This window comes from Mesoplodon densirostris, chromosome 11 (genome assembly GCF_025265405.1).
Source record: "Mesoplodon densirostris isolate mMesDen1 chromosome 11, mMesDen1 primary haplotype, whole genome shotgun sequence".
NCBI classification, from domain to species: domain Eukaryota; kingdom Metazoa; phylum Chordata; class Mammalia; order Artiodactyla; family Ziphiidae; genus Mesoplodon; species Mesoplodon densirostris.
Window position 1 is genome coordinate 76,573,342 of NC_082671.1, and position 17,534 is coordinate 76,590,875.

The 17,534-nt window shown below is 45.7% G+C and overlaps 1 protein-coding gene across 1 annotated transcript in view; it reads left to right on the forward strand.

The window, feature by feature from the left end:
- Positions 1–12,076, forward strand: part of NUAK1 (NUAK family kinase 1) — a 69,997-nt gene extending 57,921 nt beyond the window's left edge. The window contains exons 5-7 of the mRNA XM_060113860.1: positions 2,368–2,487; positions 4,540–4,672; positions 7,492–12,076. Coding sequence (XP_059969843.1) covers positions 2,368–2,487; positions 4,540–4,672; positions 7,492–8,645 — 1,407 coding nt within the window. The 3' untranslated portion in view covers positions 8,646–12,076. The remainder of the gene's footprint in view (positions 1–2,367; positions 2,488–4,539; positions 4,673–7,491) is intronic.
- The last annotated feature ends 5,458 nt before the right edge of the window (positions 12,077–17,534 follow it).

A 17,534-nucleotide genomic window follows, 5' to 3' on the forward strand; every position in this document is an offset into this window, starting at 1 on the left:
GCTCCATACGGCATGGAATCTTAGAGCTGCAGCCCAAGTTTAAGTGGCTCAAGGATGGAGAGCTGTGTGTGTGTGTGTGTGTGTGTGTTGATTAATATTTCTTTTCCACTGAAGTGCCAAGAACATGGACTAATCTAGATTTCTATTAATCTTATGTCAGCAACAATGACAGTTTAAATGGGAGAGGCTGATAAACATCAGTCTGTGAGGATGGGAGTGGGCCGTAACATAAACACACTTCTCAGAAGGGCTACAAAGAAAGCAAGGATGCCCAGACTCGGAGCACTCCTGGTGTGTGTGTGTGGGGATTTGCACGTGGTGGTGGCGGGTGCCTCTCACGTGTGTGTGTGTGTGCCTGTGTCTGGAAGCTCACGCAGTGCCCCAGATGCCGCCAGCATTCACAGTGCTGTGTCGGTTCCTGCCTTAGCCGACTTCTCGGGATGTTCCAGGGCTGCAGCTGGTCCCTTCCTGTCCTGATTGACAGGGCACACTTCATAAAGCTTCCAACCAACTTCCTGCAAGCCAGTCAGGGGCCTTGATAAGAAAGTGGAATTCAGGGCAATTAAGTGCAAGCTGAGCCCCGAGACTGCATTTTCTGAGGGCGGTTGTGCGCCAGCTGCTTTCAGTGCCATTCCGTTCATTCAGGGGTGACTTTTACAAAGTAGCCTTCTTCTGGGCTCTGCCTTCAAAACAGAGCCTCAGCTGGGCTGTGTGTGAATCACTCATCCAATTTATAAGCTTCAAGTGGAAATCAGTTTGGGGACGGGCAGAAGTCCGCAGAGGCTCAGCGTGGAAGGCTGGCTTAGACTGGGTGAGATTTGCAGATTACCCAGGGGCAGCGCTGGGCAGTGGTTTGAACCTTTAGAGACACTCGGTAGCTAGGTAGCTCTCCTGAGACGAATAACCTAATTTCCCTAAACCTCAGTTTTCTCATCTGTTAAGTGGGTTTAAAAAATTATGATAGAATATCCATAACATAAAATTTACCATTTTAACCACTTTTAAATGTACCATGTCAGTGGCATGAAATACATTCACATGGTTGTGTAAATGGGATTTTAGATAGGATTAGAATAGAGAGTGTAAGGTGCTTAGAACCATGCCTGATAATTGGAGGTTGTTCTGTAAGTGGTAACTAAGTTTACTATTATTATTTTGTATTATCTGCTAATTGTCTTGTGCTTTTCAAAATATAATGCCTATTCTGGTGACAGGTGTTTCTTGGGTGAGGGCAGGTGCTAAGCAGTGGATGTTACAGAGATGAGGGGCAGATGTGGAACCTGCCACCTGCCTCGGGGGACTCAGCCTAGTAGGCAAGGTGAATTTATATACATATAATATATATATTTGTATATACATATGTACATACATATGTAAGTACATATGTAATATATATTATATGAATGTATGTGATATATGTGATATGTACATGTATAATATATACATTATACATATATATGTGATACTACGTATATACGTGTAACATATATACATTATATGTATATATGAATAGGTGCACGCACACACACACAGAAGAGCGCTGCCATAAAGGATAGTAAAACACTTCAAGAAACCAAAGGAGAAGGGAGTGATTCCAAGGGGTGTGCAATACAAGAGAAGCAAGGTTAGGGAAAACATTTGCCTGGAACTTGCAGACAAAGATTCAAGGCACTTTTTCATTCACCTTGATTCATTCTTTTTTTAAAAAATCATTCTGTGATCCAGAAGAGGATAGGGATCATGGGTTTCCATTTTCTGGTGGTAAACTGAGGCTCAGAGTAGCTAAGGGACCTGCTCCATGTCACACAGATGGCTAGTGGCAGAGTTTGGGCTGCAATATGATGACTCAGAACCCGGTGCTGTGGGTCCATTTCATCTAGGTTCCCAAGGTGGGCAAAATACAGTTCTGATTGGTGCATAGGTCTATAAAAGGTGGTGATGTCCAGTGCACAGGTAGGTACGTACACCACTGTGGATGAAGGCAGTGAGATTTTAGGTAGGCCACAGACGGACGGGTCTCAGATTAATAGTTACACACTTTAGTGTTCATCAGAAATGTCGAGCATGTGATTCTGTGGGTATTTCTCAGGACAAGTCTACACTGACGTGAAAATAGAGTCCTTGCAAGGAGTGATTTTAAGTAACAGAGCATGCAGTGGGTTCCAGGGACTGCAGTCGGGAATCACTGGCCCAGTTGTGCCAACTGGTCCTTTCATGAAAGCTCAGGGCTGCAGAGAAAAGGGTGACCCAGCTGGCAGAGCCACGCAGGGGCGCCTCAGCTGCTTTGGTCCGTGTGGTGTGAGCTGAGCCAATGCAGACGCTGACTGTAATGCTAACAGGCTCCCTGGGTCTTGCTCCTCTTTGTAGATTGCTGACTTTGGGCTTTCCAACCTGTACCAGAAGGACAAGTTCTTGCAAACGTTCTGTGGGAGCCCACTCTATGCCTCTCCCGAAATTGTCAACGGGAGGCCTTACCGAGGGCCAGAGGTGAGCAGCTTGTCTGGTGTGTATGGTGGGGGGCTGGAGGGGAGAAAAGAACTGAACCTAGGAATACTTAAAAAAAACCATGGGCCTCCCTGGTGGCGCAGTGGTTAAGAGTCCGCCTGCCGATGCAGGGGATACGGGTTCGTGCCCCGGTCTGGGAGGATCCCACATGCCGCGGAGCGGCTGGGCCCGTGAGCCATGGCCGCTGGGCCTGCGCATCCGGAGCCTGTGCTCCGCAACGGGAGAGGCCACAACAGTGAGAGGCCCGCATACCGCAAAAAGAAAAAAAAAAAAAAAAAAAAACCAAACAAACATAAAAGCAAGCAAACAAAAAACCGTTTCTTTATATGACTTTATATGACTTCTTTATATGACTTCTTTATATGGCTTTATATTATTAAAGCCATAATATACACACCTGGGAGAAAAATCCAGAACAGCCTAAAAGAGAAAATAAAGTTGCCTGCAATCTCCCCACAAGAGATAACCACTTAATATTTATGTGACTTCTTCTTAGGCTTTTTTTTCCAGTGTAGATCTTGTATTTCAAATAATTGAGGTCACTATATATGTGTATATCTCGCCTTTTATTACTAACTTAAAATTGTGACTTTTCTGAATTTGTTATTACTAAAAACATGGTTTTTAACGATGACATAATGTTTTATTGTATGAATATACTGTAATTTATTTAATCACTTCCCTAGTGTTAGACAGATTGTTTTCAGTTTTTCCCTATTATAATAAAACAAGCAAAACAGAAAGCAAACAGCCTCACTCTGCAGTGAACCTTTTTGCGTGTATTTTTGACAGCATGTATTTCTGATCAAGGAAATACATTTTAATTGCATCTTCTGGTTCATGAGAAATACATTTCTCTGTGTGCCTAAAGCTTTCAGGGCCACTGTAAGACACAGGTATGTGAAAATATCATTTTGAAAATGGGTGAATTGTGACTGATAACTCATTTTTAAAGAGATAGTTCTATTTATAGAGAGATTCATCCACTCAGGATACTTTAAGTAGCAGCCATTCAGTGGGTTGAAATGTTTCCTTCCAAATATTTATCTGTTTGAGAGTGTTTGGGGCAGGGCTAGAAGGTAAAGAGATGGATGCCAAGAGCCTCCATCCCTTGCAGTAAGGAGAAAGTCTTTTCCAAAACAAGAATGTAAAGGAGGAGCCTAAGATCCAATTTACAACATTGCAGAAACTTGACACTGTAAATTTATCACAGATAATGAATGCTGCTTTGATCCTCGATGATCCGTTTCTGAGGTTACAAGCTGGCAGCCTGTGATCTGGCCAGCAAGAGTGCTTTATTTGGCCATCTTTCTAAAAAAAATTGAACCTTTAATAAATGGGAGATTTCACATAAAAGTCTGTTTTCTGACTTATCTTGAAAAACCAAAGGATCTAGCAGTGCTGGGTCTATATTACTATGTGACAGCAACTAGCCAGAGGAGGCTGCCTGTGTAAGACTGGTGAATGCCCTCTACAGTTTGTCTTCAAACCAACACTCCACGTGTTACCCCACCGTCTCTCTTTCTTTGTTCATGTTTGTTGTCTGCCTGGCTCTTGTAAGCATTTGAGTCTGCAACCCCTGATCCATTTGAAGAAGGTGCAGGATTCCTGGATTAGGAGTCAAGAACCCCATGTTCCAGTCTTACCTCCATCACTGGGATGGGGAGGGGCCTCTGGAGAAACCATTTAACTTCCTTGGGCCTCAGTATTCTCATCTGCCAAATAGGGCTGAAAATAATCCGGGGCCCTACCTGTTTCACAAAATGGTAGTGAGGATCAAAGAATATCATCTGTTCAAGAAATTTCTTCTGTGGGTTGGGACCGTTGGTCTCAGTTTGCAACGAAAAGGTCAGGCTCTGAAACAGGCCCCAGGTGCACTGCATATCAGGTGTCAGGCTGTGGTGGGAACCTGTCTGCCAGGTGCTAAATTCCATTCCTGGGGTCGTTGAGGGTGGCTGCTCGTGGTCTGTGATGCTAATGGTTTGGAAGGGAATCTACTTCCCAGCTCCTATATGTCTCGTCTCTCTGCTCCAGGTGGACAGCTGGGCCCTGGGCGTGTTGCTTTACACTCTCGTTTATGGAACAATGCCCTTCGATGGTTTCGATCACAAAAACCTCATCCGGCAGATCAGCAGCGGAGAGTACCGGGAGCCCACGCAGCCCTCAGGTGTGTGCCTGTGGAGGGTCAGCGGCTCAGCCGCGCGAGGCCAGCTCACACTTTCTGCTTTCGTGTCAACGTCTGTAAGGAGACTCCTGCTTTTCCTCTTTCTTCCCCCCAGATCTTTGCCTTCTGGCGGAGCTGGCTTATTAGGCCACTTTCCCCAAACCTTCCCGCTGTGATATTTCCAGAACAGTTGTTCTACTCTGCAGGCTAGGAGTCCTGTTTGCTTGCTGTGTGAACTTGGGCAAGGCCCTTACCCTGCTTAGATTCTGTTTCTCCACTATACATTCACATTTTGGAAAAGGTATTACGTGAAGTCCCTTCCAGTCCACGTAGACATAAAACCCCCTCAGTAGACTCTAAGGGTGGCAGCTGCTCTTTTGCACACCTTGCCCTGGCCGGGGATATGGTACATGGGTGCTGTTTCATGACCTGTTGCCACAGAACAAGTCTATCCCATCCCGCTCCCACACCCAAACAAACTCAGCAGTTTAAACAACGTCTATTAGCCGTTATCTCTTGATTCCCTGGATTGGTTAGAGCTTTTCTGGCCTGCCTTGGGGTTTCTCCTACAGTTGCAATCAGACGGTAGCTGGAGTTGGGGCTGATTGTGGGGATACCTCGGGGCCCCTCTGTGTGGGCTGTCTCCCCATGAGCTGCCTCCCCAGGCCTCTCTCTCTAGGAAGGAGCATGGACTTCTTACATAGCAGCTCAGGGCTCGAAGATGGAGGAAGAAGCAGCTGCCAGGCCTTCTTAATGTCTGCTTGGAAGCCAGATGATGTCACTTCTGCCACGTTCTATTGGTCAAAGCGACCAAGGCCATAAGCTCCATCTCTTGATGGGAGAGCACTGTGTGGGTACAGAAAGGGTGTGCACAGGTGGCCGTATTTGGAATGTGGTTAACAGACACTTCGTATATTGCAGTACGCGCATCCTACATGTGTATATAACACACACACAGTTTATTCTCATTATTTGCCACAGTTGTGTCCTATAACATTGCTGTGAACGCTGAGTTTGTGAATACTGAAGCACTACTCATAGGGAAATACAGGGCTCGACTCCTGGGAGCCTCTGGTCACAACGTTTTTGTCAACTGATCAATCCATATCCTTGTTTTATGTATATTTCTGTTTAAAGACGCCTCATTTAAAATATATTGTTGATTCATGAACATCGAACTTACGGCCAACAGCACTTTAACTCATGCCTGAATGAGGCTTATCTGACTCATATGTTTGCTCCGTAAGGTACATCACTGCCTTCTTGCCCTTAGAATCCCCACATAGCACTTCAGCACCATGCTTGGAGGCCATTTTAAACAGTGAAATCACCAATAAAAAGTGCAAATATGTGAAGCATGAACTAAACGGATTGTGAAAAGGACACTTGCTTACGGCATGAGAGCAGAAACAAGAAGGCAGTGAGTGCCTTGTCACCTGGTTCTGCTTCAGCTGGGAACATACATGTGCATGGGGGGGCAATTCACATTTTTTGCCACTTCGTGGAAAGCACCTTGAGTATTGATTTGGGGGTTCCAAATACATTTTAATGAGTAGGCGAATTTATAAATACAGAATCTGTGAATAATGAGCACTGACTATTTTATATGTATAAACAGGTATAGATATGCAGATATCTATATCTATACATTTTTTCAATAAGCTAACCCATGTGTTTTTGTTTGTTTGTTTGTTTGTTTTTAGAAAATTCAGGGTGAACTCTATGGCAGCCTTTTTGCCTGACCAGCTAACTTGTGTCAACACAGTTTCTGGTACACTACAGGGGTTCAGAAAATATTTATTGACCAAATGAATGAACACCCTGTTACTTTTCAGGGCTGCAGCTCACCCCCTGGCTCCATTGCCAGATCCCGGCCAGCTACTCATTAGCTACATAAGTAGCTGAGGGGAGGTGGCGCCTTCCCAGGATATAATTCAACCCCCATTTGGGGATCATGGTTTGATCTTAAAAGGCAATTTATAAGCTGTGAGAGTCTGTTGGTTCCTGTGGCCTCCTCAACATCCCTTTGGGGCTTTCCCCTAATTCTTTGGCAGCAGAAATTGACAAATGGAGTTTTTCAGACAGGCCCTAAAGGGATAGCAGATAGAGATCAGCTCTCTGATCTGACAGCTTGGTAGGCTATGGCTTATGTCAGAGAGGGACAGGAGGTGAGCCCTGGGTGTGGGATTCAGAGCCTGGCCAAGGCCCGGGTCAGGCCAGCCTCGGGGACGGCCCCCTCTCAAGGCCCAGGCGTGCCAGGTATGAACACCTCTCCATCCTTCTCTGTCTCTCCCTCTCTGATGAGAAGCCTTTTCCTTGCCATCTCAACCCTAAATTTCCTTTTTGCGCTGACACGTTTTCCTGGTGACCTGAGCGCTGTGTGTTTATATAAACCTAACTTTGGAGGACTAAAAGCCATGGTAATCTATACCTGTTTTCCCATTTAGTAAAATGATATCCACCAAAGGAATGGTGGGGCCCTGCTTGGGGTCGGGTCTGGATTCTTTCCTGGTTACCTGGCCTTCCCCATTTTATAAAGATCTGAGTGGATGGAAAGTCAGCAGTTTGACATTCTGTTGGTAGCATGGAGAAACATGCCAGGCTGTGATAGCCCACTGGCCTGTGGCTCTGAGTCTTGATGATGCTTTCTGATGTACAGTCTGGAAGGCTACAGCTTCCTGCTCCATAGTGTGGCTGCACCAGGGCTCCATTTGGATTTTTCCTCAAATGAGTGTGTCTCCTTTGCGCCCCCCGGAGCGTCAGCTTTGGAAAGCCCGAAACTCCCGTAAAATGTATTGTTCCTTCTGCTTCTTGTCCCATAGATGCCCGAGGCCTCATTCGGTGGATGTTGATGGTGAACCCCGACCGCCGGGCCACCATCGAGGACATTGCCAACCACTGGTGGGTGAACTGGGGCTACAAGAGCAGCGTCTGCGACTGCGATGTCCTGCACAGCGCCGAGTCCCCACTCTTGGCCCGCATTATCGACTGGCACCACCGTTCCACAGGGCTACAGGCTGAGGCTGAAGCCAAAATTAAGGGCTTGGCCAAACCCGGGGCCCCCGAGGGCATGCTGGAGCGGCAGCGGTCGCTGAAGAAGTCCAAGAAAGAGAATGACTTTGCTCAGTCCGGCCAGGACTCGGTGCCTGAGAGCCCGTCCAAGGTGAGTTCCAAGCGGCCTAAGGGGATCCTGAAGAAGCGGAGCAACAGCGAGCATCGCTCTCACAGCACCGGCTTCATCGAAGGCGTCGTCAGCCCTGCCTTACCCCCCGCTTTCAAGCTGGAGCAGGACTTGTGCCGGACTGCTGTGCCCCTGCCAAGCGCCCCCGAGGTGGAGGTGCCAGCTAAACTCAGCCCCAAACAGTCGGCCACGATGCCCAAGAAAGGCATCTTGAAAAAGACCCAGCAGAGAGAATCGGGTTACTACTCGTCCCCGGAACGCAGCGAGTCTTCGGAGCTGCTGGACAGTAACGATGGGCTGGGTGGCGGCATCCCCTCCCCGAGCCCCCCGGATCCGGCCAGGGTGACGTCCCACAGCCTCTCCTGCCACAGGAAGGGCATCTTGAAACACAGCAGCAAGTACTCAGAGGGCACCATGGACCCGGCCCTGGCCAGCCCCGAAATGCCCACACTGGAATCCTTGCTGGAGCCCGGCATCTCTGGCGAGGGCCTCTCCCGGAGCTACAGCCGGCCTTCCAGCGTCATCAGCGACGACAGCGTCCTGTCCAGCGACTCCTTCGACTTGCTCGACTTGCAGGAGAATCGCCCTGCCCGCCAGCGCATCCGCAGCTGCGTCTCTGCCGAAAACTTCCTCCAGATCCAGGACTTTGAGGGGCTCCAGAACCGGCCCCGGCCCCAGTACCTGAAGCGGTACCGGAACCGGCTGGGAGACAGCAGCTTCTCCCTCCTCACGGACATGGACGACGTGACTCAGGTCTACAGGAAAGCGCTGGAGATCTGTAACAAACTCAACTAGCTCCCCAGGGTGCAGGGGTGGGTCGGGGTGGGTACGAGGGAGGAGTGGGAGCGGTGACTGGGCTGCGGACAGAGCTGGTTGCCTCTTTGCTGGCCGGGACGACAGACTGAAAAAGGATTGTGCGGTCTCGCTTTGGCCAAATTTGCAGCCTTGAGCCAGTGCTTACGAGGGAGAAGTGGGCTCTTGGCCAGTCCTGCCAACGGCCAGTCAGAAGTGGGATCCTCATTGGCATTTGCTTTATGGCACCTCCTAGAGTCCAGGGGAGGTGGTGTTGGCCAGCACTTAGGGGGTGGGGAGGGAGCATATGGGAGAGGAAACGTTTCCCTAGAAGTCATCCACGTGCTTCTGGAGGAGGGCAAGACAGACCGGGGCCATCTGCTCTGAGTGAACTCAGAGCTCGCTTCTTCTCTCCTCACATTAGCAGGCTTGGTCTGACTGCAGGGGGTGGGCATGTAGATTTCATCTGAGCTTGAATCGGTAATCGATGGATAGGGGCTGCTGGGTGTGCTGGTTTGAGTAGCCCAGACAGTGGGAAGGAGTGCTGAGATTGAGTAGTTATGGCTGCCATGGGGATGGGAAGGGGTGCAGTAGCACTCATGCCGTGTAGTTGCCATCCTTGACCTGGCTAAGCCCTGGGAGTGCTAGTGTAGATCCCGTGGGATCTATGTTATCTCATGTCACTGGTGTGGCATTTGTTAATTTGCTACTCTACCTTGAATGGAAGACAGGGCCTTGGTCAGAGAGAGAGTGCTCTGAACACTGCTAAGGACTTAGAGTCAAGCCCATGGTGGTTTTTTGGCTTTTTTATTGTCTGCCTCTTCTTTCCTGGTGTCTGCCTGGCTCTTCAGCACAACCTCCAAGGGTAGACGGGGAAAAAGAGGTGGTGTCAGAGGTCAAAACTATGGTGTATAACAGAGCTTGGAACCCTCTGTGATCTTTTGCAGATGAGTGGAAGTTGATCCACACCAGCAAGGGGACAACTTGTCGATTTCTTTAACGTCTCAATATTAACTGGAATGCTGCCTCGTGGGTTCTGACCTGCGTGAATGTTTTGAATTGGATGTGATACCGTCCACAGTCCCCAAAGGAGTAACTCGCTCAACCATTTACCTTGTTTACTCATAGCAAACGGTTTCCCCATCCACTAAGCGTAGAATCCTCAGAGGTAGGCGAGTTTGCTTCTAGGGAGCTAGTGTGTAGGTGGGATATTTGGATGAGGAAAGGTAAGTCAGGCAGAAGGTGTTTCCCCCTACGAATCTAGGTATTCTGTGTCCTACCTGCCTAGAACTCCTAGGCTTTAGGGGGAACGTTCCAGCCACTTAGATGAATAAGATGCTTAAAGAGCAGAGTGGGTTGAGAGGAAGCAGACAGGAGAGGGAACACTTCCCTAGAAGTCCTCCAGATGGTCCTGGAGGAGGCAGAAAAGAGGTGTGACAGGACTTAGCTTGAAAAGTAACATAGCTAACATAGTGTAACTTCTAGACACCCGGATTACAGGTGATCAGATGTCACGCCCACAGTGGGGCATCTTCAGATACCGAGTTTGGAATTAATGGTCTTATTTGGGAGTTTGGGACAACTTCAGGTTCTACTGGCCCCAGCTAATTGAAACTCTTGTTTCAGGATGGCTGACTTCTGAAAGCCACCTAGACATTTTAAGGAGAACTAGTCTTGGGGGTATTTTGGGGAAAACCAACAGATAATAGTTCATGGGGAGATGAGAAGGAATTCACCTTCAGGTACTAAGAACATTGATTAGAATGAAACTGCCCTTTTCCCTACGGAGATGGCTCCACTTCTCCCCTTGTCACCAGCTCTGGGGTTTTGGCTTGTGCATCCCTTCGGGTTGAGCTGAGTAGTGTAATATGGGAAGCTTTTTGGGTTTCCCTTCATTCAATTCCACCTCCTTCCTGAACTCCAAGATAGGTTCAAAGGGAAAAAAATTCTGTAGCTAGTAAACTGTGTATGGGGCGTGTGGGTGCGCGGAGGGCATTCTGCAATCTCTAAAGCTCCTTCCTTGTCTCATTTTACTCAACCTTTTCTGGACAGCCTGCACTGCCACACTGCTGGTCCCTCATGCATGGCAGCCAGCCTGGTTGGTAGCTGTCAGTGTGACTTAGGTATAACACCTACCTACTGGTTGGTGTATTTTCCTTTTGCCCAAGTGATTGTGTCTGTTTGGTATTTTCCATCCTTACAACCTTCAAGTAAAAATGACACTATTAAGGAAAGTCATTCTACGTGCCCCCAAAACGCATGTATGTTCTCTTTTGTCAACAGAACCAGACAGTGGATTGTGGTAAAGACAGTCCTCCACTCAGAGGAAGAGACCCTGAGTTGAATCCTGGTGTGCTGGTGGCCTTAGGCACCTGCACTATTTCCGGGGCTGAGTTTTCCCTTCAGTGAGGGCTGGAGGGGTAGATTAGCTGGTCTCTCAGGCCTTGCCTAGTTCTGACATTCTGCTAACATCCTCTGATTCTAGACGTGATGTTGACTCTGTCCTTTTAAGGAAAAACTTGGAATAGAGGGACAAGCCCTCAAAGCAGCTCCCTTGCTTCCTGATTAAGTCCTATCATCCCTTCCAGCCAATCCCAGCCAAGGAAATTATGCTTGATTCATTTCCATGGAATTACAAGTGAGAGACACTTTGATGACCTGGTGGACCAAGCAGGAGATTCAAGGTCAGCTCTCCTGGTCCTTTCCTTGCCTCTGTGGGCCTTTCAGTGTCTTAGTTTACACATCTGCCAAAGGAGTAGAATTATACTTCTTTTTACAGGTAAATTTCAAGGCATGATCAGTTTTCAGGAAGTGCTTCAAGACCCCAGGCAAAATGAAAATGCCAAGTACTCTCTGAATTTCCATCCCTGTTATAAGGTGCTGCTTCTGCAGATGACAAGGTGCATCTTTCAGGGTGAGACTCTGGTGAGTGTTGGCCACGCCTGCTGTCTTGAGTACAAATGTGAATGACTGACTGACTGCTTATTGCCAAACTGGAAATGTTCTGTAGGGATTTACTGGCATGGTATCATTCCTAGAAGAAAAAAAAAAGAGAGAGAGAAACTTGACTGCACATTTTTTTAAATCCGTGTTGTGACTTTTATTTAATTTCTATTTTTTTTTGGTAATAAAAAGTTGACTTTTTTATTTGAATTTGTCTTTTTTTTATTTATTGGTCTGAAAGGCATTTCAAAGGTATTATAATAATATATTGGTGTAATTTAAACGGTGCAACATGCTTTATGTCTCCAGTCAAAATTGGTTTTCATTCATTTGATTGGTTTGAGCCCAGGACAGCCTACAGGGGAAAAAAAAAAAAAAAAGCTGGATAACCACCCAAAGTGTTTGTATTTTCATTGGAAACTGATTTGTTTTTTGTTTTTGTTTTTGTTTCTGTTTTTATTTTTAAATTAAATAAATTGCCATGAACTGAACTGAACTGGGACCTTGCTTCTTTATTTGGTGGTTTTTCTCTTAGTTCAGAGAATGACAGAATGGGTATAAGTAACAGAAACCCACCTGTTAGCTTTAGCACGGAAATTTCTTCGTAGTTCTCAGAAGAGGAAATGTAGCTGGCCGTGCAGTTGCAACCGGAAACTGGAAAAGTAGGACCCAGGCCCTCTTTTCTGCTCCTCCTTGCATGCCAGTTTCAGTCTTCTCCTTCTGTAGCCTCACTTTCCCCTCCCTGATTTTATGACCCACCTTGGCTTACCCCATAGCTTCCAAATTTACATGTTCTCAGTTCTGGTTTCCAAAAAGTTGACCCTTTTCCCACAGTCTGGACTAGAGATGGCATCAAAGGTTAACCCTTAGCCACACTTGCTCCCCACATGTCAGTTTCCTCTGCCTGCCCCCTGCCTCGGCCTCCCTCTATCCCAAAGGCAGACAAAACGATCATGTGGTTGCTCTGAGTCCAAATCATTGGGCCATATTTCCTAATGGGGAAGGCCACTGCTCTGCCTATAATAAAATGCCGTCCTTAGTCCCATTTGCCATTGTTTTTTGTGCGAACAGACCTTCAGGAAGGTCTTGGAAAGAGGGATGAATAACAGGGTAAGATTGAGGAGTTCCTGGATCCCAGTCATGATATCAAATGACATCCAATCCTACCCCTAGTCTCTAATATTAGAGAGTCATGCTGTGCACTGAATATCAGTGTTAGGGATCCAAGCAAGAGAAGTCTGACTTTCCAATGAAAGTGCAACTTTCCAGTTTGGACATGATGATTGCTACTGAGTCAAAGTTCTTCACCTCTTTGGGCCTCAGTTTTCTCATCTGACTCATGGGTATATTAATTGCTACCTTTGCCAAACTCTAACAGGGCTTTGAAGAAGGAAGGAGAGAATTTCTGTGAAGTTAGCCTGAGAGTAAAACTCATTATGAATGGGAAACTACAGTCCTTTCTTTACAGGGCAGTATTCACTGACTTTTAAAATAGGACGTTTGAGACAATCTGCCTGGTCTGGAGACTCTTAATTCTTACTTTGGTCTCTACTGCTATTAGCAAATGTGCCTGTCAGTCGTGCAGGATAAGAGACTAAGGGGAAGTTCACCTATAAGTGAACCCCATTGGTTAAATGCTGGAAAAGGTGTGGAGAAAAGGGAACCCTAGTACACTGTTGGTGGGAATGTATGGAGAACAGTATGGAGGTTCCTTAAAAAATTAAAAATAGAGATACCATATGATCTAGCAATCTCACTTCTGGGCATGTATCTGGAAAAGGTGAAAACTCTAATTTGAAAAGATACATGCACCCCAATGTTCATAGCAGCACTATTTACAATAGCCAAGACATGGAAGCAACCTAAGTGTCCATCAACAGATGAATGGATAAAGAAGATGTGACATATGTGTGTGTATATATATATATATATATATATATACACACACACACACTGGAATACTACTCAGCCATAAAAAGAATGAAATATTGCCATTTACAGCAACATGGATGGACCTAGAGATGATCATACTGAGTGAAGTAACTCAGAGAAATATTACATGATATCACTTTATGTGGAATCTAAAAAATAATACAAACACAAACAGACTCACAGACATAGAAAACAGACTTATGGCTCCCAAAGGGGAAAAGAGAGGGAGGGAGGGATAAATTAGGAGTATGGGATTAATAGTAAAAACTACTATATATAAAGTACATAAAGGATTTACTGTATAGCACAGGGAACTATGTTCAATACCTTACAATAACCTAGAATGGAAAAGAATCTGGAAAAATAAACTGAATCACTTTGCTGTATATCTGACACACAATACTGTAAATCAACTATATGTCAACAAAACAGTAAATAAATAAAAAATAAAAGTGAACCCCTTTAGAAAGACATAATTTGGCAGTCAGATAGGAAGAATAGCATATGCCTGTTCTAGAGGCTGGACCGAATGTGACATCTAAGGGGTAGAGAGGAAATAGGGGTGGCTGGATTGGCACAGCTGACATGTTGTCAACTGACAGGTCAGTGAGGTTAATGGGAAGTGGTCACTTTGAGGAAAATCAAGAGAATTAATATTTATTGAGCTTCTACATGGTGCTCACTTCATCCTGTTCAGTGGCAAGTGGTATAAACCCAACTCAGACCATATTAAGTAATAAGACGAATTTACTGCTTCTTGCAACTGAGAAGTCCAAGATGTATGTCTCAGGCACAGCTGGATCCAGGAGTTCAAGTGATGCCCTTGGCCTCTTTTTCACTCACTCTCGCTGGATGTGGGCTTTATTCTTAGGCAGGCTCTCTCTGCATGGCAGCAAGAGAGCTCCCGGTAGTAACAGGGTTATGAGGTCTTCTTACTGTGTGATCCTAGGGTCAGAGAGAGATTCTTACTATCCTAGCATTTATGTGTCAAGAAAGGGCTGTGATTGATTTTTTGGGGTCATTTGTCTCCCTCTGACCCAGTCACAGAGTCCAGGTGGAGAGATGCTCCAATTGGCTAGCCTCGATCCTGTGCCTACCCTTGTGGTATACTTGAATGACAGCTTCCTCAGAATCACAGAGTTGGGGAGGGCACCTGTCCCAAAAGAAGGGATGCAAGCCTGACAAAAAGTAACCCATGTCAGCTACAACTTTTGGACATTAATTTCCTCATCTATAAAGTAGCAGTAAATGATTCCTAACTTTCAGAGTTATTGTGAAGATTAAATAAATCACTTAATACAGGACTTGACACATACAAGATTTTTAATTTATATACAAAAGATCAGGAAAGACAATAATATACTATAGAAAGGAAAGATATTTGTTAGGAAGATTTTTAGCTGTAAAAATCAGGTATAACATCAGCAAATTCAGCTGAAACTGGTTTAAACACTACAGGGGCTTTATTAGCTCATATATTTGGAATTTTAGAGATATGGTGGATTTCATGGTCTAGGGGGAGAAATGGATAACAATGGAGAAATGGATAATAAACAAGTAAACAAAATCCCTGAAAATCACAGATTGTGTAAGTGCTATAAAGGAAATGGATAGGGTGCAGAGTCAAGAATTAAGGGAGGGGATACCTCTTGTATAAAGGGTAGTCAGGGAAGGCAAACCTGAAGAGGTGACCCTTGGGGAGAAGTCTGAAGATGAAGAATTAGCTATATGAAGAGTGAGCATTCCAGGCAGAGGGAACAGTGCAAAGGCCTTGATGTCTTCAAAACAGAGCTTTACAGGGTTAATATCTGGTCTATTTGTATATGACAACCATGGTCCAGGAAGTCTGGTGTTTTGCTAAACATATGTGGCCACATTCTAACGTGAACTGGCTGTGATCATTTATGATTTTGTGTATCCTTAATTACAAGTGGCTGCTTCCTTTGACAGGTGGTCCCCAGATGAGACACATGCAATTTTAAAAGGAGAATATGTTTTCACTGCAGAAATTCACTGCTAATTTACTGAAATTTATGGAGAGGATATTTTTAAACCACAGAATCCTGTGAAGTTTGGGGTATGGAAGTGGAGCAGCAGTGATGCTCTATAAAGACCAGAAAGTGGGGTCTAAGGTTTTCATGTCATAAAACCTGCCCCATGCTATTACAGCTTTCTGGTTCCAGTAGGGAATTGTATAGAAAATTAACAATCAATTTTGTTTGAAAATTATGACAATTATTTTCCTATTGATGAAAATTTACACTGCCCATCTCTACCTGACTGGGAATATCCACTGTATCTTCACCAGTAGTTTCCTCCATCCACTCCCTGAGCTAGTTTTCATTTCTGAATTAGTCTGGATGGGCTATGTTATGTTAAAGTAACAAACCCTGAAATGTCAGGGGCACAATATAGTAAACGACTATTTCTTTTTCTCACCAAGTGCCATACAGTTTGGGCAGCTCTTCCTGTCATGCTGTCTCCATACAGGTACTTTCATCCTGTGGTCCTGCCTTCTTGAGGTCCTTCATTTCCAGCTGTGCCAATGGGGGTGAGAGAGAGCCCAAGTCAGGGCCTTTTAAGGAGCAGGCCTGAACGTGGCGTCCATCATTTATGCTCAAATCCCACCGACCAGAACTCAGTCACCTGACTCCAACCTAACTTCCTGCATAGTCTTCAAGTCTATAGTACTTAAAAAGTGAAAAGTAGGGCTTCCCTGGTGGCGCAGTGGTTGAGAGTCCCCCTGCCGATACAGGGGACACGGGTTCGTGCCCCGGCCCGGGAGGATCCCACATCCCACGGAGCGGCTGGGCCCGTGAGCCATGGCCGCTGAGCCTGCACATCCAGAGCCTGTGCTCTGCAACAGGAGAGGACACAACAGTGAGAGGCCTGTGTACCGCCAAAAAAAAAAAAACACATTCCAGAAAGAAGACAGGTAAAAATCCAATCAGTGAAAGGCAAGTCAGTTATTCTGCTTACTGGTAATTCCAATAAAAAGGATTAGTCAGGGAGTTTGCCATTGTAGTTGGCTGCTTCTCAGAGGTGCCCTGCCAAAGTGAGCTTTCACTTAATTTTTCCTTGTGAGTGAAGAATCTACTGGGGCAACTTTTCACTTATTTGTTCATTCGTTCATTCATTCTATCATTTATTCATCCATTCAAGATTATGGAATAGCTATCACGTTCCAGGCACGAGGCTTTTCTTCACGTTGGGGAGCAAGAAGTAACTCCCAACAGGTTCTCTTTTGCTTTCTTCTTCCTCTCCTTATTCACTCTCCCAAACCTTTAACATGATCACGTGGGAAAGGCCCAGATGGTGGCATTTTCAGGATGTCTCCCAGGACTCTGGTGAAGCTTCTAGTGGTTAGGAGAGAAGTTAGGGTCTCCTTCCCTATTAAACATCAATACCCCTGGGAGGAATCACACATCAAGCCACTAAACCTGAGCCAGCCATGAATGTTTTAGGAGAAATGTATTAAGTGCTGAGAATAAGAATGAAGAACAACATAGGCCTCTTGGGAAACGGGATAGGATGAGAAGGCAAGGGAATTCTCACAGGAAAGGTGGCAAGGACATACTCTGAAATTTTACCTCAAGCCGAGCCACTTAAGTATGTGTCTCTTGCCTTCTTTGGTCTGGGTGTCATAATAATAACAAAGTGAGTAATGTTTTGTAATTTCCCCCTATACACAGTTTTTCCTTGAGGCTGCCTCTCAATAGTCCCTGGAGGTAAACATTAATACCTCTGAGGAAATGGAAGCTAGGGAAGGTCAATCATGGGCTCAAGTCATCCAGCTGGTAAGTGCTTGGCCTGAATCTGAACTCAGGCCATCTAACTCCAGAGCCTCTGATCCTAAAACCTGCTCTGTCATCTAAGCATGCAAAGTTGCTTGCTATGACCGAATAATCTGTCTTCGTTACTCGTGCAATCAGTTGAGCATTTTGTACGTGCAACCCCTCCACGGAGCACCAAGTTCTGTGCCAAAGGTCATCTGGGCTCTTGCATGCCATCCAGATG